Raw genomic sequence first — 23038 nt, 5'->3', positions numbered from 1 at the left:
GTGGTGTGACATGAAGAGACGGGGGGGGAAGGACCTTGTGTGTGTGTGTGTGTGTGTGTGTGTGTGACTGGGGTACAGTTGAGGTTGAAGGGGTAGGCAGTGGTGCAGGGATAGGAGATTAACTAGTGGCTTTCGCCATCTTGGAGAAAATGGGCCCAGGTTTGGAGAAATATTTAAACTTTGTCGTATAAGTTGTAAATGATGCATTTGTACGACGCTGTTTGGTGCATGGCAGAGAGCCATTTGTGAGGGAGATGTGTGGGAGCACCAGTGTCTAAATATGCAGAGTTTTGCTGTGGCAAGTGCCATATGCAGGAGACTGGTCTGTGGGTGCATCTGGTCCTGGGCGCCGGCTGAGTCACGGAGGAAGATGATCGGGCGAGATAATGGGTTTGGTAGTGGCAGTCTCTTGTAGTGTATGCCCCACCGCTTCCCAGTAGGGCGGGATGGAGGGACAATCACATAGGATATGCAGTAAGTCACAGTAGGGGGTAGGGGCAGTGGCAACAGTTTGCGTGGCGCAATAGCCCCGCCGTCTGCAGTTTAGCAGGCGTCCAATACCAGTTGTGGGGCATTTTAAAAAGACAGAATTTCATCCGGGCTTCTAAGATGTCTACCCAGTCTTCCTGGTCTAGTTCTCCTTGTAGCCAGGAGAGGCGGAGGTTGTGGAGGAGGGGCAGGGGAGTCGGCGGAACAGGACGGTATGTATGTAGACTAGACATTCCACCACAGGTAGCCCCAGGTTCTAAGATGGGAGACAATCGGCAAGGATTGCAGGGACCAAAGATGTGGCCCCAAGCTACATGCAAGGCAGTGCTGTAGTTGAGTATATCTCTAGGCTTGCTGTGAGGGGAGATTATATTCCTCGCAGAGCATGACAAAGGTTTTCAGATCGCTGTTGGCTATTACCTGGCTTAGGTGAGTGATGCCTGTAGCGTGCCGTACTCTCCAGTCTATCATTACCCCTCCGATCCGTAGTTTAGTTTTGCCCCATAGTGGTGCAAGTTTGTGGTAATGGGCATGGACTCAAAGCATTGCTTGGGCTTTTTTTCCAGTTTCACTGTTGCTTGTACCATTCGGTTAGCGGGTTTTGTGATAGGTTTCCCCTCCCCTTAGAGTGGGCTTGACCCCTGAGGGCAATATAGTAAGGTTTGTTCCGTTTGGAAACATTGAGGTGGGTCTCTCGTCCTGGGGAGCATGTATGCAAGCTGTGAGGTGTACCGATAATGTGTACATTTCTACTGAAGGTAGGCCAAGACCACCACAGGAAAGGTGGGCCATCAGTTTGGCTGTGGTCAGGCGGAGTTGAGGACCTCCAGCTGGAGGAACAGATATTCCTATCTATGGAGCGTAGGAAAGAGGGGAGTAAACAAGGGAAGCATACCTAAGACCTTTGTGAAGCGGGGCAGCGTCACCATGCGATCCGCTTGGACTTCACCCACGGGAAGAGGCCTAATTGAGACCATTTGGGGGAAATCCAATTGTGTGCGTGCTAGCAGTAGGTCGAGGTTGTCTGCAGTCATGCGTTCTAGGCCTTTGTTGATATAGATCCTGGAATATTTAAGGCAGGAGGGTGTCCAACGGCCTGATAGGCCTGCTATAACCATCTTTCTGGTGACCTGAGGAAGTGTTTGCGCGTCACTGTTGTCCTAGTTTACCTTGTATCCTGAAAGGGCAGCAAAGGTGTTTAGGACATCTTGCTCGCTGGGGATGGAGTGTGAAAGGTCTGTGAGTGGAAGTAGGATATCATCTGCATATAGGTAAAAGGTAAAAGTGCCGCCAGAGAGGGGGACTCCTGATATACTCAGGGCATGTTGGATGGTGGCGGCTAGCGGTTCCATGGCCAGAAGGAGCAGTAAAGGCGATAACGAGCAACCTTGACCAGTCCCGCATTTGATGTAGAAGGCTTCTGACAGGAAGTCTCCACAATTAACCTGTGCTGTGGGATAGTCGTCAAGCCAGCGGATCTTGGCTATGAAGTCATCGTTCAAACGGAAACGTCACAGGACCTCGAAGAGGTACCACCACTCGATCCTGTTGAATGTTTTTTCAGCGTCCAGGGATAGAGCCGGGGCCTCGTCCTGTAGATCCTTCTCCGACCATAGGGTATACGCCTAGGTGCGAAGATGGTTTCTAGATGACCGGCCGGTTACAAAGCACACCTGCATATGATGTACAAGGGATGGGATGACCTTGCATTGCAGTCAGGCCACCAGCACTGCTGCCAGGGTTTTAATATCCCTGTTCAGGAGAGAGATGGGCTGGTAGCTGCTATAGAGCAGAGGGTATTTTCCCTGTTTGGGGAGGACAGTATTGGTTGCCTTATTAGAAATGGGATCCAACGTGCTAGTATTAGCCGCGTCCTGGAAAGCCTTGTACAGGGAATTTACTACCTCCTCTCTCGCCCATTTGTAAAATTCCACAGGGAATCATTCTTCACCTGGTGCCTTATGGTAGTAGAGTATAGAGATGGCTTGGGCAATCGCGTCCTTACTGATTTTGTCCTCCAGCAGGCTCCTGCCATCTGCGTTAAGTATGGGCAGAGGTATGTCTGATATAAAAGGTCATTGGCGTGTGGAGTCTTGCGCAGTTTCTAGGGGTAAAGATACTGATAGCAGGTTGCAGATTTATTGACTATATCATGGGGGTGTGTAAGGTTTGCCCAAGTCGAAGACTGAATGGCTGTTATGGCTAGGGCTGCTTCTTGTTGACGCAGTTGTGCTGCCGGAAGGCAGCACCGTCCTTTCCCTATGATCATAATGACGTTGTCCTCATTCTTTGGAGGACGTACTCTGCCTTATATGTGAAGAGGGTGTTAATGTCCATCTTAGCCATCTCAAGGTGACAGCATAGGGCTGGGGTAGGAGGAGTTGTGTATTGACATGCAAGAGTTGATCTCGCACTCTCCAGGTCTGCCTGTTGGGTACGCCTTTGGGTGTTTGGGACTGCTAAGTCTCTCATTAGTTGTCTCCGAATTGTCGCCTTGGCTGCGGCCCACAAGACTCTGCTGTAAGAGACCGAACCCCTCTATTTTCTAAGTAGGTCACGACGCTGAGCTTTACCTTGCAGAGTGTGTTAACTTGAGACCTGCAGTCGTCCTGGTTTTCTCTTGGGTTAACAAGCCCCAAAGACGGGACAGGGTGTGGAATCAAATACAAATATCTACTTGTCCATGGGACAGGTTGCTTCTTAAATCAAGTAAAATAAAATGCACTTGTCCCTTTGGTGCCCTGTAGTGCGGTGACAAATTACAGAAGCGATCACAGGGGTGTGGAATTTATTAAAATATCTACTTGTCCACGGGACAGGTTGCTTCTCAAATCTACTTGTCCTGTAAAAAGATCTACTTGTCCCTTTGGTGCCATGTAGTGTGGCGCCAAATTATAGCAGCAATCTCATTATGTAAGAGCTCTGATAATAGCCTCTCTGATTATGCCAGGGCTACTACCATAGTAGGGCTTGAATACTAGCAGTTTCAATCCCTACTGTAGCAATTTCCTTATTTTTCCACCTTTCTGCAGATCTGCATACTGGGGCTGGAGGAAGCAGTAAGCAATAGTTCCAGGGCTGGAATGCCTTTGAGTCTGCAAACCTACTAACCTGCATGTTTTAAAGATTTTCACCAGCTTCTCTCTAATATTTTCCCATAATAAGAAAGGTTGGACATTTACTCCTGACAATGGCAGAATTAGAACTTCTTCCATGGTTGGGAAGAAAGTGGCTGGAGGGAAAATGAACTTGCAAATGCTCAATAGATTTTCACATGAGCAAATCTACACATGCGTATTTACCCATGCTAAAATACAGTTCACAAATATTTTATAGGGGTACGACATATACCATGGGTGCACTTTTGTGACTTTCTTTAAGAATTTGGGGCCACATGTAGGTAGGTTCAGATTTGTGACCCGCAAATTGCGAGTCGCAAATCCGAATGTAGGATGGTGTCCCTGACACCATCTGTGATTCGCAAGGGCTTCGCAAATGCTCACCTCATGAATAATCATGAGGTGGGTCGCAATTTGCGACCCCCTTGCGAATGGTGGCCTCACAGGGATGGTGGCCTGCTGGAGACAGCAGACCACCATGTCTGTGACTGCTTTTCAATAAAGCAGTTTTTTTTTTGTAATGCAGCCCGTTTTCCTTAAAGGAAAACGAGATGCATTACAAAAACGAAAAATGAAACGTTTTCGTTTCATTTTTTCAGAGCAGGCAGTGGTCCACAGGACCACTGCCTGCTCTGTAAAAATGTTTACAGTGACATTCACAATGGGGAAGGGGTCCCAGAGGGACCCCTTCCCTTTTGTGAAAGTGTTAGCACCCATTTGAAATGGGTGCAAACTGAGATTGGTTTGCGCCCGCATTCGCAAAACAATCCTACATTGCACTGCGAGTCGCAATTAGGAAGGGAACACCCCTTCCTAATTGCGAGTCACAAACCCGTTTTGCGATTCGGTAACCAGGTTACCGAATCGCAAAACTGGGTTTGTGCATCGCACTGTGCTTTTTGCACATTGCAAACAGCGAAAGTCGCTGTTTGCGACATGCAAAAAGCTACCTACATGTGGGTCTTGGTCCCTAATTAGGTCTGGTGTTAACAAAGACATTTTGTTTTTATTAAACTTCTATTTCTCTCTCTTTCAGCTGGCTTTACTGTGAGTGATCGCATTCTTCTCTTCCACAAGGAGCATATTGGCACACAAAGTAGTTTTGTTCAGTGTCAGGAACTACAGTGGCAATCAGTGACGTAATGAAACTGGAGGGTGCCCCTTTGCAAAGAACATGGAGGAGCCCCCTCTCCAGACTCACTCAGGGCAGGTGCTGTGCTGAAGGGGCCCCCTGGTAGGGCGGCTGCGGGGCCTTTGTTATGCCACTGGTGGCAACATGTGCTTTTAGAGTTCAAAAACGTTTTGGGTTTTTTTTGCCAGTGTTTGTTACAATGTTGAGGACCTGGTAGCTCCCACAACAATAAAGTGTTACAAAAGCCATGTCAAAACAAGACACGCATTGATGAAACTAAAAGACTTATAAAAATATGTCAGATCAGTTGGCTTTGTCAGTGTTTGTTTATTTTCATGCTTCCCATAATCGTGTTGAAAATGGTTACACTGATTTTCCATTAGAAATATTTTTGGGAAATACTAGCATGCATCAAAACATTTTACTAAATGACACTTCATTTGCATATAATCAGAGAGCATTCTGGGAGCATTATACTTAGCCTCATAGCCTAAACTTTTCAAACATGTGTATACACGTTTTTTTTTTTGTACTTGAACCAACGTCAGTAGTGAAGTGTGACATTAAAACATTTATTTACAGCACTCACCCTAATAATGAAGGTTTTCAAATAATGAACCATAAATACAAGTTCGAACAGCATTATCTTTTGGAAACACATTACCTCAACTGCAGAGAGTTCCACTCTCTGTAAACAGGCAGCCAAAGGGTTTGTGCTGCAGAGGGTTGGGTCTACTTGTCCCAAGGACAAAGTAAACATAAAATCTTGTTGCCCTTGACCCCAAACAAGATGTCCCGGGCGTCGGGCGGTAGGAATTCCACATCCCTGGATCACCCTATGTAACAGGGGTGTGGGGCAGGGGGCGGCGGACGAACACGTAAGTACACAACTTAAGATTCCAGCCTTTGGGATTTAGGATGGCCATAGTTAAAAGTTTAGGCTGACACCAAAAGTACACTACCAGCAAGATGCAAACACAAGACTGGGAGCCCAATGGTTTTCAATTGGGGGAACCCAGGGTTCACAAAATATGCTGCAGGCTCGGTCCAGTGTTTTGGTTCCGGAAATCCACAGGCTGGACAAGGAGGAGGGCTGCCTGCTGAACGTCGGTGAACTGGTGGTTGGATTCCCCAAGGCCTGGGGTCTGTTGGTGCAGGGTTACCTCTAGTTGTTGGGAATCTTCGTCGGATGTGGTCAGGGGAGTCCTCTGGTTTCAGGCTGCAGGCGGCGTTGAGTCAGGAGGGGTCAACCCAGGGCGGAAACAAGGTCAGGATCCCCTGGGGACTTGCAGTGGACCGGTGGGCCATCTCGACACGGACCATGGACGACTGGTGCAAAGTGGGCAGGGCTCGCGGATCCAGGTTGTTCTGGAGTGTTTTTTGGAGTTTCCCATGGACAGGGCCGCTGTCCTTGGGAGTTCTTGGTCCTCTTCTGGGCAGGCAGTTCTCTGGGGGTTTGTAGCGCTTACTGGTGCTGCAGGATGCGTTGTCTTTTCGTAGCAGGGTTTCTGAAGCTGCAGACAGGCTGGTAGGGCTGGGGCCAAGTCAGTTGGTGTCCGGAGTCTTCTCTGCTGGGGTCGGCTTTGCAGTCCTTCTAGTTTCTTTTCTTCTTGAGGTCGCCAGGAATCTAGGTTCAGGGTTGTCCTTAAATCCTAGATTTAAGGGTGTTACAGGGGTTAGAGGGCAGTAGCCAATTGCTGCTGTCTGAGGGTGGCTACACCTTATCTGTGCCCACTCCCTTTGGGGAGGGAGGGCACATCCTTAAATCTTTTGATCCCTGTCCTCTAAACCTAGATGGAGGATTCTGCAGGGAGGGAGTCACTTCAGCTCTGGATGCTTTAATGGTGGTCCTAGCTGGAAAGGTCACTCCTCCCCTGTTTTTTACCTAATTTTCCCACCAGACTTGCTGCCAAAAGTGGGGCTTTTTCGGGGGGGTTGGGCATCTCCACTAGCTGGAGTACCCTGGGGCACTGTAACAGGAGGCCTGAGCCTTTGAGGCACACCGCCAAGTGTTGCAGTGCCTGCAGGGGTTAGGTGTGAAGCACCTCCACCCAGAGCAGGCTTTGTTTCTGACTCCTGAGAGCACAAAGACTCTCGCACTATGGGGTCAGAAACCTGCCTTTTAGTGTCAGGCTGGCACAGTCTGGTCAGCCTTAACTAAAGGGTTGGTCAGAATACAGAGGGGCATATCTCAGATGCCCCCTGGATGCATGGGACAAAAAAAATCCAACGGTGTCATCAGTGTGGATATATTGTGCTGAGAAGTTTGATAGCAAACTTCCCAGACTTCAGTGAAGCCATCATGGAGCTGTGGAGTTTGTAATGACACATTCCCAGCCCATGTACTTAACCCTTTCTCTACCAGACCTTTTCCCCCTCAGGTGCCAGGCCTTTTTTGGCTATTTGGATCAGCTTGCGCTTAGGCCCTCATAACTTTTTGTCCACATAAGCTACCCACACCAAATGTGAGTCCTTTTTATCCTACATTCTAGGGATTTTAGAGGTACCCAGAGTTTGTGGAGGCCAAGAAATTAGCCAACAAACAGCAAAAATGTTGTTTAAAAAACAAAAAAAAGGGTGAAAAAATGGCTGCAGAAGAAGGCTTGTGGTTTTTTTTTCCCCCTGAAAATGGCATCAATAAAGGGTTTGCGGTGCTAAAATCATCATCTTCCCATCTTTCAGTAACAGGCAGACTTGAATTAGAAAACTGAATTTTTCAACACAATTTTGTCATTTTACTGGGACAAACCCCATTTTTACTATTTTTTTTTTTTGGTGTGCTTTTACCCTCCTTCCAGTTAGTGACAGAAATCAGTGCTGGATCCCGAAACATTAAACATTTCTGAAAAAAAGACAAGATTCTGAATTCAGCAAGGGGTCATTTGTGTAGATCCTACAAGGTTTTCCTACATCAAATAAAGCTGAAATAAAATATTGAAATTGAAGTGAAAAAACAGCAATTTTTCTCCACGTTATACTCTGTAACTTTTTCCTGTGATGTCAGATTTTTTAAAGCAATTTACTGTTGGGTCTACTGGACTCTTCTAGTTGCGGAGATATGTAGGGCTTGTAGGTTCATCAAGAACCCTAGGTACCCATAGCCAATAAAATGAGCTGCACCTTGCAATGGGTTTTTATTCTATACCGGGTATACAGCAATTCATTTGGTGAAATATAAAGAGAGGAAAATAGGTATCAATAAAACCTTTATATTTCCAAAATGGGCACAAGATAAGGTGTTGGGAAGCAGTGGTTACTTCCACATCCCTGAAATCCGGGCTTCCCATACTAGCAGGTGAATTATAGGGCATTTCTCAGACATCTTTTTTTACACACTGTCTTAGATTTGGAAGGAAAAAATGTAGAGAAAGACAAAGGACAATAACACTTGTTCTTCTATTCTGTGTTCACCCAAGTCTCCCTATAAAAATGGTCCCTCACTTGTGTGGGTAGGCCTAGTGCCCGTGAAAGGAAATGCCCCAAAACACTATGTGGACACATTAAAATGATCAAATACAAAACTATCTGTTTTTGTAGGGGGCACCTGGATTTTTGGTTCTGGGCTCAGAAGCCATATAGGGAAACCTACCAAACCCAACCATTTCTGAAAACTAGACACCTGAGGGAATCCAGGTAGGTGTGACTTGCGTGGATCCCCCAGTGTTTTCTTACCCAGAATCTTCAGCAAACCTCAAATTTAGCTAAAAAAAAAATCATCTCACTTGTGTACGTGGGCCAAGTGCCTGTGAGCCAAAATATGTTGAATTTGAGGGGGAACCAAAGTGGGTCCAAAAGGGCAGTTTGGGGAAAAAAGAAAAAAAAAAAAAAGACTTTTTTAGGCTGACAAGTGGGGCAGAATTTTTATCAGTATAGATGCGACAATGCTGGGTGGTAAGAATTTTGTGGATTCCTGCAGATTCCCGAAGGTTCCATCACAAAAATGTGTGATTTCTAGCAAAGTTGGAGGTTTGCAGGACATTGTGAGTAAGAAAATGATGCGGGTGCATGTGAAGCACACCACCCTGGACTCACCCAGATGTTTAGTTTTCAGATGTGTCTAGGTCTTGTGGATTTTTCTACATGGCAGGGTCCCAGAGTCCAAAAAGTGCAGCACTCGCCACTCCAAGTGGGACGATTTTGAGAGTTGGACAAGCTCTCGTGGCCCAAATGTAAAACCAAAATCCAAAATAATCAAATGTCCTCTTGCTTGTCATGAGATAAGATGTTTTATGGGGCAGGGGGAGAGCTGAAAGACTGTTACCCCCTTCAGTTGTGTGTGTGTGTGTGTGTATGTATATGTGTGTATGTATATATATATATATATATATATATATATATATATGTGTGTGTGTGTGTGTGTGTGTGTGTTTATATATGTATATTATTATTATTATTATTTTTTTTAATTCCTAGGCATCTAGTAGGCTTTCTGCCCCCTTGCCCCCAAAAGGAGTGGAGCAGGGGGTAATTGCCTAATCTGCCCACCGGTGGGCAGAAAAGCATTGGCCCCATTTATTTGGGGTGGGGGTATGGGCATACCCTCACCCCTCTTTAAAAATAAATAAATACATAAAAAAAAAAAAAAAAAAAACAATCTTCCCTTGTGTCTGGTGGGCTTTGTGCCCTCCCCTGGGGGCAGATGGGCTTCCAAAAATAGGACATTCTGCCTCCAAGGGGAGGTGGTGCGGGGGGGGGGGGGGGGAGGGAGGACACAGATATGGCCAACAGTAATGTGCCCCCATGGGGAGCGTCCCTTGCCCAAGAGACTTTCTCTAAGAATTGGGTCCCTAATTAGGTCTGGCGTTAACAAAGACATTTGTTTAAAAAAAAAAAAAAAAAAAAAACTTCTGTTTGTCTCTTTATCTATTGGCTGGCTTTACAGTCAGTAATCGCATTCTGCTCTTCCACAAGGAGCATATTGGCACACATTCGTTTTGTTCAGTGCTAGGAAATACTGTGGCAATGATTGGCATAAAGAAACTGGAGGGGGCTCCCCTGCAAACATTTAGAGACCCTTTCTTCAGACTCACTCAAGGTAGGTGCTGTGCTGAAGCGCCACCTGGAGGGAGGCTGCGGGGCTTTTGTTACACCACTGGTGGCAATGTGTTTTTTTTTTTTTTTTTTTTTTTTTATAGACCAAACACTTTTTTGTTCTTTATGCCAGTGTTTGTTACAATGGTGAGGGCCTGACACTTCGCACAACAATAAAGTGTTAAAAAAAGCCATGTCAAAACAAGGCTCGCACTGACAAAACCAAAAGACTCCGATTCCCCCCCCCCCCCCCCCCCCCCCGACTTGGTCGGCTTTGCCAGAGCTTGTTCATTTTGATGGTTCTCATAATCTTATTAAACATGGTTACACTGATTTTCTACTATGAATATATTTTGGAAATACTAGCATGTATCAAAATGTTTTACCAAGTGATGCTTCAAAGAAACAGCACCTAAAATTCCATTGTAGTACAGGTTTTTTTTTTTTTTTCCCTCCCTACTTGAATTTTCTTCTGATCATTTTATTTTGAAAGCAAAGAATCACTCTTGCTTACAAGCTTCTGCAAACATTTGCATCTAATCAAAGAGTATTCTGGGAGCATTATACTCAGACTCATATTGTTAAACTTTTTAAACGTGTGTATACACTTTATTATTTTTTTTCTCTTTATTGGAACTACTGTCAGTAGTGTAGTGTGACCACTTAAAAAGTTTATTTACAGCGCTCACCCTAATAATGAAGGCTTTTCATCAATGAACCATAAATACAAGTTGGAACAACATTAACGTATGGGCACATGTTAACGCAATGGCAGACAGTTCCCTTCTCTGTAAACTGGCAGCCAAAGGGTTTGTGTTGCAGGGGGTTGGGGTCTACTTGTCCCAAGGACGAAGTAAATATGAAAACCTGTTGCCCTTGACCGCAAACAATATGTCCCGGGCTTCGGGCGATAAGACTTCCAAGTCCCTAATAGGGCAAGGAGGACAGAGGAGTGGTCTGAGAGTGCAGGCACTAGGATGCGGGAGTCCTGGACATGGGCCACTTTCCTTTGGGATACCAGCAAGTAGTCTAGTCTGAAGTGGGTATCATGAACCGGTGATGTGAAAGTGTATTCATCCTTGAGGGCTCTGTCGGCTGCATTACAGTAATCCGGGGGGCTGATCAGGTCGCGTACTAGATCACGGGCCAGGTTTCAGTCCCCTTGCACCCTTTCCCAATAGGAAATGTGTGGCCTCAATTTTGGTGACGAGCCAGTTGAACTGAAGGAAAAAGGAACGTGTGTTCCCTTCCTGGTGCATAAACAGAGCAAAATACATAGAGCATGGTCGCTGATCCTGACTTAAATGAAGGTGTAGGGTACGTTTTGGGTTTGTCCATGTTTTAAGTATGGAGAAGGGCAATGATGGACTTATGAGGATTGCGACTCTGTATTCTCTGGACAGGCCAGGTCCTAGAGTCTGATTTGCTGGGCTACTACTGAATAGCACTGGTCCCACCCAGTCGCGTCGCAATTTCTGATTCGGTTTGGTACATGTGGGTTTCTTGTTAGAGAGCAATGTCCACTCTCTGGGATTTAAGGTAGGCCAGAATCTTTTTTCATTTGATGTTGTGTGTGAGGCCATTAACATTCCAGGAAATCGTAGACAGCATGTGTAGGAAGCTTGAATGATGTGTGGTGGATACCTATGTTACTTAAACCTTATACCAGGTCCAGGTATCCCCTCACAGTGAAGTGTAGGCAGTGTCTAGAAACCAGGCTTTCTGGAGGTAGCTGTGGATGAGCAGCCAAGGCTCATCTAGGAGACATGCAAAGCTCATGCAGTACCACTACAGTCACACAGTACTTACACACACAAGAAAGAAATCACTTGGTTGTACAAAAATAAAGGTACTTTATTTTTGGGACACAGTATCAGAAAATACTAGAGACAACCCTCCAATAGGAGGTAAGTAAATACACTATTTAACAGTAAGAGGCATAAAAAGATCAGAAAACCGTGTAAAGTAGCAATAAGCAATAGTAGCCCTAGGGAGATCCCAAAGCATATACTAAAGTGGAATGTGAACATGGACCCCCTGCCTAGGTAAGTACATTTTGTAGAGGGTAGCTGAGAGCACTAGGAAACCACACAAGTAAGTAATGTAGTATCCCCCACCCCGACCAGGAATGCAGGAGCAGAACACTGGATTTTCCCAAAACCACCCCAAAGGATGAAAAGAAAAAGAAGACACCCAGAAAAGCCTGCAAGGAACCAGCAGTGGAATACCGAAGATGGATTCTGTGGAGAGAGGGGACCAAGTCCAGAAGTGTCTGTGGAGTCTGGGGGGGCGGGGCGGGGGGGGGTAAGAGATAATACCCACCAAGAGGTACCTTTTGGAGATGGTCGATGAAAAAGGAAGACATGTCAGCACTGCAGCACAGAAGCTGGAGAAGAGTTCTGATGTGTGCAAAAGGTGTCCCATGCTGGAAGCTGGATTGCAAATGGGTGTTGGTGAAGGATTTCCACCAACAAGCCTTTTCAAAGCCAAATGCGCAGTCAGAGGAAAATAGGTGCTGCCAGAGACAAGCAAAGTCCAGGAGGGGGGAGTCACAAGGGACCTTCCACATCGCAGAAGGCCCACAGGAGTAGAGGCAGCACCCACAGATGTCTCACAGGACAGGAACTCTGAAGTTGCTGAAGCAGCCCACGCAGCACCACAGAAGCTGAACCGGTGTGGACTGGTTTATGCAGGAAGGGCACCAAATGTGCCCTTCAAAGCAAAGCCAGTGGCTTTGGGAGGCTACCTCTCCCAAGCCAGTCATATCTATTTCTAAAAGGAGAGGGTGTTACTTCCCTCTCACAAAGGAAATCCTTTGTTCTCCATTCCTGGGCTTGATCATATCAAGCAGCAGGAGGGCGGAAACATGTTGGACGGGTGGCAGCAGCTGGGCTGTCAGAGAATCCCCAGCATTGCTACCACAAGTCTTACAGGGTTTTCCTAAGGAGCCCCAAGAGTACGTGGAATCATACTTCCAGTACTTGGGGTATGATTTGACATGTTTGATACCAAACATGCCTAGGTTCGGACTTACCATTATCTAGGTGGACGTAGGTAGTGACCTATGGCCAGTACACATATGAAATGGTGTCCCTGCACTTACAAACTTCAGTAAAATGGGGCTGGAGTTTGTGGGGGCACCTCTGGTAATGCAAGGGTGCCCTCACACACTGGTGTCTGCACCCTGCTCTCTGGGCTGAGAGGGCCTACCAGAGGGATGAAAGAGTAACTTGGTCCTGTGACCTGTAGTGAAACCGGGTGCGTGCACCCGGTTCACACAGACTGCAACGGCAGGCCTGCCGAACCCTTTGCATGGGCTCAGTATGGGTGGCAGAATAACTGCTACAGCCCATAGGGATCGCCTGGAACCCCAATGCCCTGGGTACCTAGGCACTGTATACTAGTGATTTACATGGAGGCACCAGTATGCAAATTGTGGGGATAAAAAGTTACCAGCAACCAAATTTAGAGGAGAGAGCAGAGGCACTGGGGTCCTGATTAGCAGGATCCCGGTGAACACAGTCGAACACACTGACAAACAGGCCAAAAGTTAAGGGTAACCAATCTAGAAACAGGCTACTTTCCTACAGCATGGACATGGTTGTAGAACTTGTGTGAGCCACCTGCTGAGGCCCAACGCTATGGGAAAGGATAAGAAAGGAAGACAAAGGAGAGGTGTTTGTGATGCTCAACTGAGAGGGGTAGCGGCAGGGGGTTCAGGGGTGAAGTGGTGTTTGTTCAGTGTCCCCTGTGCAGGGGTGGTGGGGGGAAATGGAGGGTAAAGAAAGAGGAAGGGAGAGAGGGGGAAGTGGCTGAGGTAAGTAGCAGAAAATATTGACTTCTGTGGGTCATGTTGTGTTTGCATGATGGCAGAAGAGGTAATGTGGCATGGTGACTTGGTGATGTAACATGCAGCTCTTTTGCCGGCTGTGCCATATACGCACTTATAAGCTGCACAACCATGAGGAGCATTATGCAAACGCCGTGCTAGGGTAGTGGAGGTTTGGGGTGGGGTGGGGTGGGGTGGGTAGGGGGGTGGAATCTACGCCTCGAGCTGGTGACAGGGGACTGGAAGATGTACAGACCTGGGGCATCCTAAACATGAGGGGGACAGGAGGGATAGGGGAAACCGGGAGTGCTGGCCCCTATATGTAGAAACGGGGTTTGCAGTGTTAGTATGGGGGGGGGGGGGGGTAAATCATCTGTATCTGCAACAGGGGAACCACAGCCACGTGTTGGTGGTGGGTGGGGGGAAGGGGGCAAAACGATATGCTGGAGTGTATCAGGAGACACGTGTGCTGGGGTTCATGTTGTAGGTGGCATGCACTGGTCACATGGGGGCATACAGAGCTCATGCAGACCCCTCTCGGAGCCTGGGCTCAGTGTGGCAGACCTGCATATCATCGTACACCTTAGCGCTATAAAAAGCCAGAACATCAATGGAAGAAAAATCAAGCAGAGCAAATTAGCTGTCCGTACAATCAGACTCTTTGGCGAGTGTACAAGTCCCAAGAGGTAACATGGCTGTGGTATACTACAGAGTGAAGGGTGGCCAGAAGGGCCAATATCCCATCAGTTGCCCCGGGCATAAGTTTGAGTCTAGACCCCAAAGGTGTATGATGGGAGATGGCATATATATGCCTCCCAGGTGTCCCTATAGGAGGTGTTGCCTATGGGAGCCCATTTAGTGTGGATGAACAGTCATTAGTACAGTGCATGCAGCTGCTTTAGTATACTTAGCCTTCTGTTGGAGTGTCACTAGGGTGGTCTGTCTGCTTCAGATTCAGCAGGACAGTCTTGGTTAGGTGAATAAGGAAGAAACTTCAGTTCTTTGTGTTTCAGCGGGACCCTGTTTCTAATATCCTCCAGAGTACCATTGACCGTCCTGTACGGGGTTGCAGACAGTGTCCCCTGCTGCAGTGGGTCAGCCTGAGCATCCGGGGAAGAGTGGTCCATTGGCTGGACATGGAGTTTATCCAGAGAGTGACGGAATTCCAAAGGATCAAGAAAATCTCTGGATTGATCCTCCTTGGTGATTCACATCCGAGCAAGCTCAAAGAAGTCAAATTGTATATCCACTTGTCTAAATTCTGGGTGCTTGAAGAGGCATGCCTTCCACTTCTCAATCAGGTGCTATCCGTAGCTAATGGCCTTCATAGTCATAAGGTCCATCGGAGCGGGCTGCCGTCAGCAGTTGCTAATCCTGTTCATGCCTAAGGAAGCAGTCTAGTATCTGGGGTGGTCTTCCGAAAGGGGAGAAGGGGGAGAGGTTGGGTGCTGCCGCCCCCATCCTGTGTGCCGATTGTAGCTCCAGCGGGGGAAGAACTTGAGGGTTAAGGGTAGGGACGGCATCCCTGAGAAAGGCTCTAATGTCCTCCCCTTCTGCCTGTTCAGGAAACCCAAAGAAATGCACATTAACCCCATGGCTTCTGTTTTCAAGGTCCGTCAGTTTATCCCTGTGGTATTGCATTTCTTGGTCTTTATTTGACGGTTTATTGAGCTTTCCCTCTACTGGGAAGAGATTGTGGTCCAGCCCTGTTATCCTGTCTTGGAAACCAGCAGTGTACACATAGATGCAGCAAGAGTCTGCTGCCAGCTCTGACATCTTGGTGTCCATGCCTTCCAGGCGTTTGCCCACTGCTGTGATTTCCTGCAGGATGCGTTCCACCGTGGGATCCGGTTGGGTGGTAGTTTGGGGATTTGGCGTATCAGATACTGGTACTGGCTGCTCTGAAGGCCTGGTCTTTTGATGGGCGAGGACCTCCGAGAATAGTAACTGGAGAGCCGATTTACCATTGGATTTGTCCATGGGCATAGCAGATCAGACTTCCTCCTCCTGATGTAGGGGGAACTATGGGTGGAGTAGAGGAAGCAAGGAGTCAGCGGCTCGTCTGCCTTCTGACGGGCAGTGTGTGATAAAGATCAGTGAATAATACTGCAGTGGTGAGTTCCTGTAGTCCAGGTGGCTGTTTAAGGGACCAGAGTGATTATATGGGCCGGTGTATGGCAGCAGACTGGGTTGCCTTGCTCCTCTTGTGGTGCTTGATGTTGGTGGAGGGCTGGCTCAGAGCCTGTGATTGAGGTGGGGGTGGGGCACTTAATTGCCATAGTTGCTGTTTAAGTTTCAGATTTTTGTGGTGTGGTTGATTAAATGTAATTTTGTTGTTTTGATTAAAGAAGTGGACTAAATTGGAATTATTGTGTTTCTAAAACCTATTTTTAAAAAATGTTTTCTCAAGTATTTCTATTTCTATTTAGTTTAACGTGCACTCCATTTTTTTCCCCTAATCATCAAATGTAATTTTCTTTATTTTGAGGCATCCTGATGTTCAAGCATCATACCTAGAAGAAGGGACAACAGCACGTTCCTCTGAATCTAATCCTAAGACTGTGTTGGACTCATGTACTAAAGAGAAATGTACCATCAGTTTTAAAGATGACAAGTAAGTACCTTCCTATTATTGAAATGCTAAGTGGTTTGGCGCTGTAGGATAGTACTTTATACAGTAATGCCTTCGCTTCCGACCTGCCCACACAGTTCATTTAGTTTTCTTTTGCTGATTTTTGGTAGTTAACTTTAAATGTGAGCTTTATCTTATTAGTTTGGACTATCTAGAAGTAGTGGGCATTGCTTGCCAAGGTAATTTAGCACTTGTGTGTTCTACAGCTAAAACTTGTTCATGCAGAGGTCAAAATTGGTGTTGGCTTTTCAATGGTACCCTATGAAGACTGGGGCAGGAAAGGAAAAGTTTGCTGGTACGTACCTGTGATTTCAGGGCACAGACCTGGGTGGGGGGGTTTAGATTAGTACTGGGGGGGGGGAGGGGGGGGCACATGTCAGCACCAAACACACACCCTCAGAGGAACAGGGGTGGCCGGGTACAGGGTGCAAACACCGCATTGGGCACCCAATGTTTTTTAACTGGGGAGCCCCAGGGGTCACAAAGATGCTGCAGGCTGGGTCCAGGGAGTTGGTTGCGGAAAACTAAAGACTGGACCGGTAGGAGAAGAGCCTGCTGGACATTGCTGGACCGTCAGTTGGATTCTCCAAGGCTAGGGGGGCTGTAGATGCAGAGGTACCTTTGGGTGTCGTGAATCGTCGTTGGATCCAGTCAGGGGAGGGGGTATCCTCTGGATTTAGGCTATAGGCGTTGTGTTGGTCAGAAGGGGTCAACCCAGGGTGGACTCAAGGTTTGAATTGCCTGGGGCCCTTTTCTGGTCCAGTGGGAGTAGAGTGCAGAGTGGGCAGGACTCGCAGATCCGAGTAGGATCTGGAGTCCTTTTGGAAGGTTTCTTGTGGACAGGGCCGCTGTCCTCTGGAGTTCTTGGTCCTCTGCTGGGTAGGCAGTCCTTTGGGGGTTTGTAGAGGTAGCTGGTCCTACAGGATTTGTCGCCTTTTCGAAGCAGAAGTCTAGAAGCTGCAGACAGGCCAGTAGGGCTGGGGGTAAGTCAGTTGTCGTCTGGAGTCTTCACTGCTGGGCTCGGCTCTTCAGTCCATCTTTTTCTTCTTGAGGTTACCAGGAATCTGAAGAGCAAGGTTCAGAGGTGCCCCTAAATACTAGATTTAGGGGTGTTATAGGGGTCAGAGGGCAGTAGCCAATGACCCCAACTGACCCTTCCTGTGTCCAATCCCATTAGGGAGTAATGTACATCCCTAACCCTATTGGTTGGCATCCTCCAAAGCAAGATGGAGGATTCTGCCCGGCTGGGTTCACCTTGTCCCTGGGCACCCTAGGGTTGGTCCTAGCTGGGTGAGCACACCTCCTGGTGTTCACTAGTTTTCCTGCTGGGCCTGCTGCCAAATGTGGGGGTGGTGGTGGGATTGAAGGGGGGGGTTCCTGCAGGGGGGGAGGTGTGAAGCACCTCCACTCAGAGCAGGCTTTGGTCCTGACTCTGGAGAGCACAAAAGCTCTCAACCCATGGAGTTGGTTAAAATACAGGGGGCATCTCTAAGAGGCCCTCTGTGCATTTTTTAATAAATCCCACACTGCCATTAGTGGGGGTTTCTTGTGCTGGGAAGTTTGATACCAATCTTCCCAGTATTCAGTGAAGCCAGTATGGAGCTTTTGAGTTCATAATGACAAACTCTCAGACCATTTACTCAATATGGCTACACTGCACTCACAATGTCTAAGAATGGACTTGGACACTGTACGGGCATATTGCTCATGCAGCTATGCCCGCACTTGTAGTATGGTGCACCCTGCCTTAGGGCTGTAAGGTCTGCTAGAGGGGTGACTTTGCCACAGGCAGTGGGTTGTGGGCATGTCATCCTGAGAGTGATGCCATGTCGGCTTTATCTTTTTCTCCCCACCAGCACACACAAGCTGCAATGGCAGTGTGCATGTGTTTGGTGAGGGGTCACTTAGGATGGCATAATACATGCTGCAGCCCTTAGGGACCCTCCCTGCCCACATGACCCTTTGTACCACTGGTACCTTTTACAAGGGACTTAGCCATGTGCCAGGGTGTGCTAATTGTGGAAGCAATGGTACAGTTTAGGGAAAGAACACGGGGGCTGGGGCCTGGTGTAGGAAAGTACCATCTTGCCTGGCATGTTACCCCCATTTTTCACTGTATATATGTTGTTTTAGTTGTATGTGTCACTGGGACCCTGGTAACCCAGGGCCCCAGTGCTCATAAGTGTGCCTGAATGTGTTACCTGTGTAGTGACTAACTGTCTCACTGAGGCTCTGCTAATCAGAACCTCAGTGGTTATGCTCTCTCATTTCTTTCCAAATTGTCACTGACAGGCTAGTGACCATTTTTACCAATTTACATTGGCTTACTGGAACACCCTTATAATTCCCTAGTATATGGTACTGAGGTACCCAGGGTATTGGGGTTCCAGGAGATCCCTATGGGCTGCAGCATTTCTTTTGCCACCCATAGGGAGCTCTGACAATTCTTACACAGGCCTGCCACTGCAGCCTGAGTGAAATAACGTCCACGTTATTTCACAGCCATTTTACACTGCACTTAAGTAACTTATAAGTCGCCTAAATGTCTAACCTTTACCTGGTAAAGGTTAGGTGCAAAGTTACTTAGTGTGAGGGCACCCTGGCACTAGCCAAGGTGCCCCCACATTGTTCAGAGCCAATTCCCTGAACTTTGTGAGTGCGGGGACACCATTACACGCGTGCACTACATATAGGTCACTACCTATATGTAGCTTCACAATGGTAACTCCGAATATGGCCATGTAACATGTCTATGATCATGGAATTGCCCCCTCTATGCCATCCTGCATAGTTGGCACAATCCCATGATCCCAGTGGTCTGTAGCACAGACCCTGGTACTGCCAAACTGCCCTTCCTGGGGTTTCTCTGCAGCTGCTGCTGCTGCCAACCCCTCAGACAGGCATCTGCCCTCCTGGGGTCCAGCCAGGCCTGGCCCAGGATGGCAGAACAAAGAACTTCTTCTGAGAGAGGGTGTGACACCCTCTCCCTTTGGAAAATGGTGTGAAGGCAGGGGAGGAGTAGCCTCCCCCAGCCTCTGGAAATGCTTTCTTGGGCACAGATGTGCCCAATTCTGCATAAGCCAGTCTACACCGGTTCAGGGACCCCTTAGCCCCTGCTCTGGCGCGAAACTGGACAAAGGAAAGGGGAGTGACCACTCCCCTGACCTGCACCTCCCCTGGGAGGTGTCCAGAGCTCCTCCAGTGTGCTCCAGACCTCTGTCATCTTGGAAACAGAGGTGCTGCTGGCACACTGGACTGCTCTGAGTGGCCAGTGCCACCAGGTGACGTCAGAGACTCCTGCTGATAGGCTCCTTCAGGTGTTAGTAGCCTATCCTCTCTCCTAGGTAGCCAAACCCTCTTTTCTGGCTATTTAGGGTCTCTGTCTCTGGGGAAACAGGAGATAACGAATGCATGAGCTCAGCCGAGTTCCTCTGCATCTCCCTCTTCACCTTCTGATAAGGAATCGACTGCTGACCGCGCTGGAAGCCTGCAAACCTGCAACATAGTAGCAAAGACGACTACTGCAACTCTGTAACGCTGATCCTGCCGCCTTCTTGACTGTTTTCCTGCTTGTGCATGCTGTGGGGGTAGCCTGCCTCCTCTCTGCACCAGAAGCTCCGAAGAAATCTCCCGTGGGTCGACGGAATCTTCCCCCTGCAACCGCAGGCACCAAAAAGCTGCATTACCGGCCCTTGGGTCTCCTTTCAGCACGACGAGCGAGGTCCCTCGAATCCAGCGACTCTGTCCAAGTGACCCCCACAGTCCAGTGACTCTTCAGTCCAAGTTTGGTGGAGGTAAGTCCTTGCCTCACCTCGCTGGGCTGCATTGCTGGGAACCGCGACTTTGCAGCTACTCCGGCCCCTGTGCACTTCCGGCGGAAATCCTTTGTGCACAGCCAAGCCTGGGTCCACGGCACTCTAACCTGCATTGCACGACTTTCTAAGTTGGTCTCCGGCGACGTGGGACTCCTTTGTGCAACTTCGGCGAGCACCGTTTCACGCATCCTCGTAGTGCCTGTTTCTGGCACTTCTCCGGGTGCTACCTGCTTCAGTGAGGGCTCTTTGTCTTGCTCGACGTCCCCTCTCTCTTCAGGTCCAATTTGGTCCCTCCTGGGCCCCAGCAGCGTCCAAAAACGCCAAACGCACGATTTGCAGCTAGCAAGGCTTGTTGGCGTTCTTTCGGCGGGAAAACACTTCTGCACGACTCTCCAAGGCGAGAGGGATCCGTCCACCACAGGGGAAGTCTCTTGCCCTTTTCGTTCCTGCAGAAACCTCAGCTTCTTCTGTCCAGTAGAAGCTTCTTTGCACCCGCAGCTGGCATTTCCTGGGCATCTGCCCATCTCCGACTTGCTTGTGACTTTTGGACTTGGTCCCCTTGTTCCACAGGTACCCTAGATTGGAAATCCACAGTTGTTGCATTGCTGGTTTGTGTCTTTCCTGCATTATTCCTCTAACACGACTATTTTGTCCTTAGGGGAACTTTAGTGCACTTTGCACTCACTTTTCAGGGTCTTGGGGAGGGTTATTTTTCTAACTCTCACTATTTTCTAATAGTCCCAGCGACCCTCTACAAGGTCACATAGGTTTGGGGTCCATTCGTGGTTCGCATTCCACTTTTGGAGTATATGGTTTGTGTTGCCCCTATCCCTATGTTTCCCCATTGCATCCTATTGTAACTATACATTGTTTGCACTGTTTTCTAAGACTATACTGCATATTTTTGCTATTGTGTATATATATCTTGTGTATATTTCCTATCCTCTCACTGAGGGTACACTCTAAGATACTTTGGCATATTGTCATAAAAATAAAGTACCTTTATTTTTAGTATAACTGTGTATTGTGTTTTCTTATGATATTGTGTATATGACACTAAGTGGTACTGTAGTAGCTTCACACGTCTCCTAGTTCAGCCTAAGCTGCTCTGCTAAGCTACCATTATCTATCAGCCTAAGCTGCTAGACACCATATACACTAATAAGGGATAACTGGGCCTGGTGCAAGGTGCAAGTACCCCTTGGTACTCACTACAAGCCAGTCCAGCCTCCTACACCTGGTTAGCAGGATCTTAGCTCTCACACAGTCAAGTTAGCATCAACATTAGGCAAAAAGTGTGTGGGTGGGGATGCTGTAACCATACCAAAAGTGGCACTTTCCTGCACCAGTGGCCACCTGTCCAGATATTGGTTTGCTCTCCACCCACCGTGACTATGGAGGAAGGAGCATCTTGGCTAATGATGGTGAAGAGGGTCTCGAACTTCCCTCGGTGTCAGTCAGAACTAACCTCTTGACTGAAGTGTTTTGGCCTGGGGCTTTCTCATCTGAACCCCTACTGCCCTTTAATGAAGCACTGACCCATGTCCTACTGGGAACTTTGTCCAAGCCCAGCACAGGGGCTCCTGTGCATAGAACAATTGCCTGTCGCCATAGCCCTGCCCCAGGTGGTCATAGTTTCCTCAGCCAACACACACCAATGAGAGCTTGGTAGTCTAAACCTCAACATCTCATGACGACTTCCCTGCTGCTCCCTAGACAGGAAATCCAAGAGGCTGGAACCGCTTGGGAAGAAAATGTTTTCTATCACCATCCTGACACTATACACTGCATGCCTTTTGGGCCATTATTCCCATACCCTATGGGATATGCTGCCATAAGTCCTGGAAGAGGCATGGGCCATCCCCTCCTAAGCAGTGAAGGATGGGAGAGATGCAGCAAAATTCACCATTAGGTGTGGTTTGGATATGACACTTGCCGGCCAATTTAGTTGCTGAGAACATCTGGCTTTTCGGCAGATGTCCAGCCCAACCTCATGGACATAACCTTCAATGGGATTCGTCTCTTCGGAGAGAAGGAGGGCTCTGCTCCAGAGAGCCTCAAGGACTAGTGAGCTACGTCCAAGTCCTTGGGCCTTTCAGTGACCCCTCACCCCCAGTCTCGCGTAAGCCTGTTTTGCGCCTACGGAAGTTGTCAGCCATCAAACCCCCCCCCCCCCCTCTTTTGTTCCCCCCCACCACACACCCACTCACCCCCCTCCCCTCCCCTCCTCCAGCTGCAGCCTATAGGCCCTCCTAGTCAGGTTCTGCACAAGACCATGAGTGCCCATTTGGAGGCAGAATCCAACATCATCTCCTCCACTGACAGTTCCTAACATTGGACAAATGGGTCTTGCAGATCATACAGAGGGGTTACTCCTCCCTTTCTAATTCTTCCCTCCCCCTTCAAATACCACCAACTGAAGAAAGGCTGATGGAGGATTATCAGTTTCTGCTCTGAAAGGAAGTTTCAGCTTCCTCGGCCAAGGGAGCTTTAGAAAGGGTTCCGATATCGTAAGTAGGCAGTGATTGTTATTCCTACTAGTTATGATTCCCAAAAAGAACAAGGGTTTTGGCCCTATTCTGGACTTAAGAACCATAAATCTCTTCCTCAAAAGAGAAATTCAAGTTGCCCATGTTTGCTCAAGTCTTGCCTGCCCTTGAAAAAGGAGACTGGCTGGTCGCATTGAACATGCAGGATGCATATTCTCACATGCCCCATCCTGCCTGCCCACAGACGTTACCTGCTGTTCAAGGTAGGTGACAAGCACTTTCAGTTCACCATGGGGGTACACTATAAACTTGTTGAAGTCCCCGGATTCCCTCTCAGTTGCTCCCTTTTATCAGAGCTGTTCTGGACATGGTGGAGTTTCGGGCTTATCCTCCAGAGCGTCGAGTCCTAGGATATTCAGGTTATGATACTGATATTTTAGCCTCTGTCCTGGATTGTGATGAGAATGACTGAGGCTGCTGGGTCTCATGGCATCCTACTGGT

The 23038-nt window shown here is 48.0% G+C and overlaps 1 protein-coding gene across 2 annotated transcripts in view; it reads left to right on the top strand.

Moving 5' to 3' along the window:
• CEP192 (centrosomal protein 192) overlaps positions 1 to 23038 on the top strand; it is a 1702116-nt gene that overhangs the window by 44725 nt on the left and 1634353 nt on the right. The window contains exon 3 of one of the 2 annotated variants that reach the window (XM_069219927.1): positions 16089 to 16214. In XM_069219927.1, coding sequence (XP_069076028.1) covers positions 16089 to 16214 — 126 coding nt within the window. Of the gene's footprint in view, positions 1 to 16088; positions 16219 to 23038 lie in introns of those variants that run through there. The other variant, XM_069219928.1, reaches the window with a different exon arrangement.

The sequence above is a fragment of the Pleurodeles waltl genome, chromosome 2_2 (genome assembly GCF_031143425.1).
Source record: "Pleurodeles waltl isolate 20211129_DDA chromosome 2_2, aPleWal1.hap1.20221129, whole genome shotgun sequence".
NCBI classification, from domain to species: domain Eukaryota; kingdom Metazoa; phylum Chordata; class Amphibia; order Caudata; family Salamandridae; genus Pleurodeles; species Pleurodeles waltl.
Note: the sequence above shows the minus strand (reverse complement) of the source record. Positions and strands in the feature narration are given on the sequence as shown.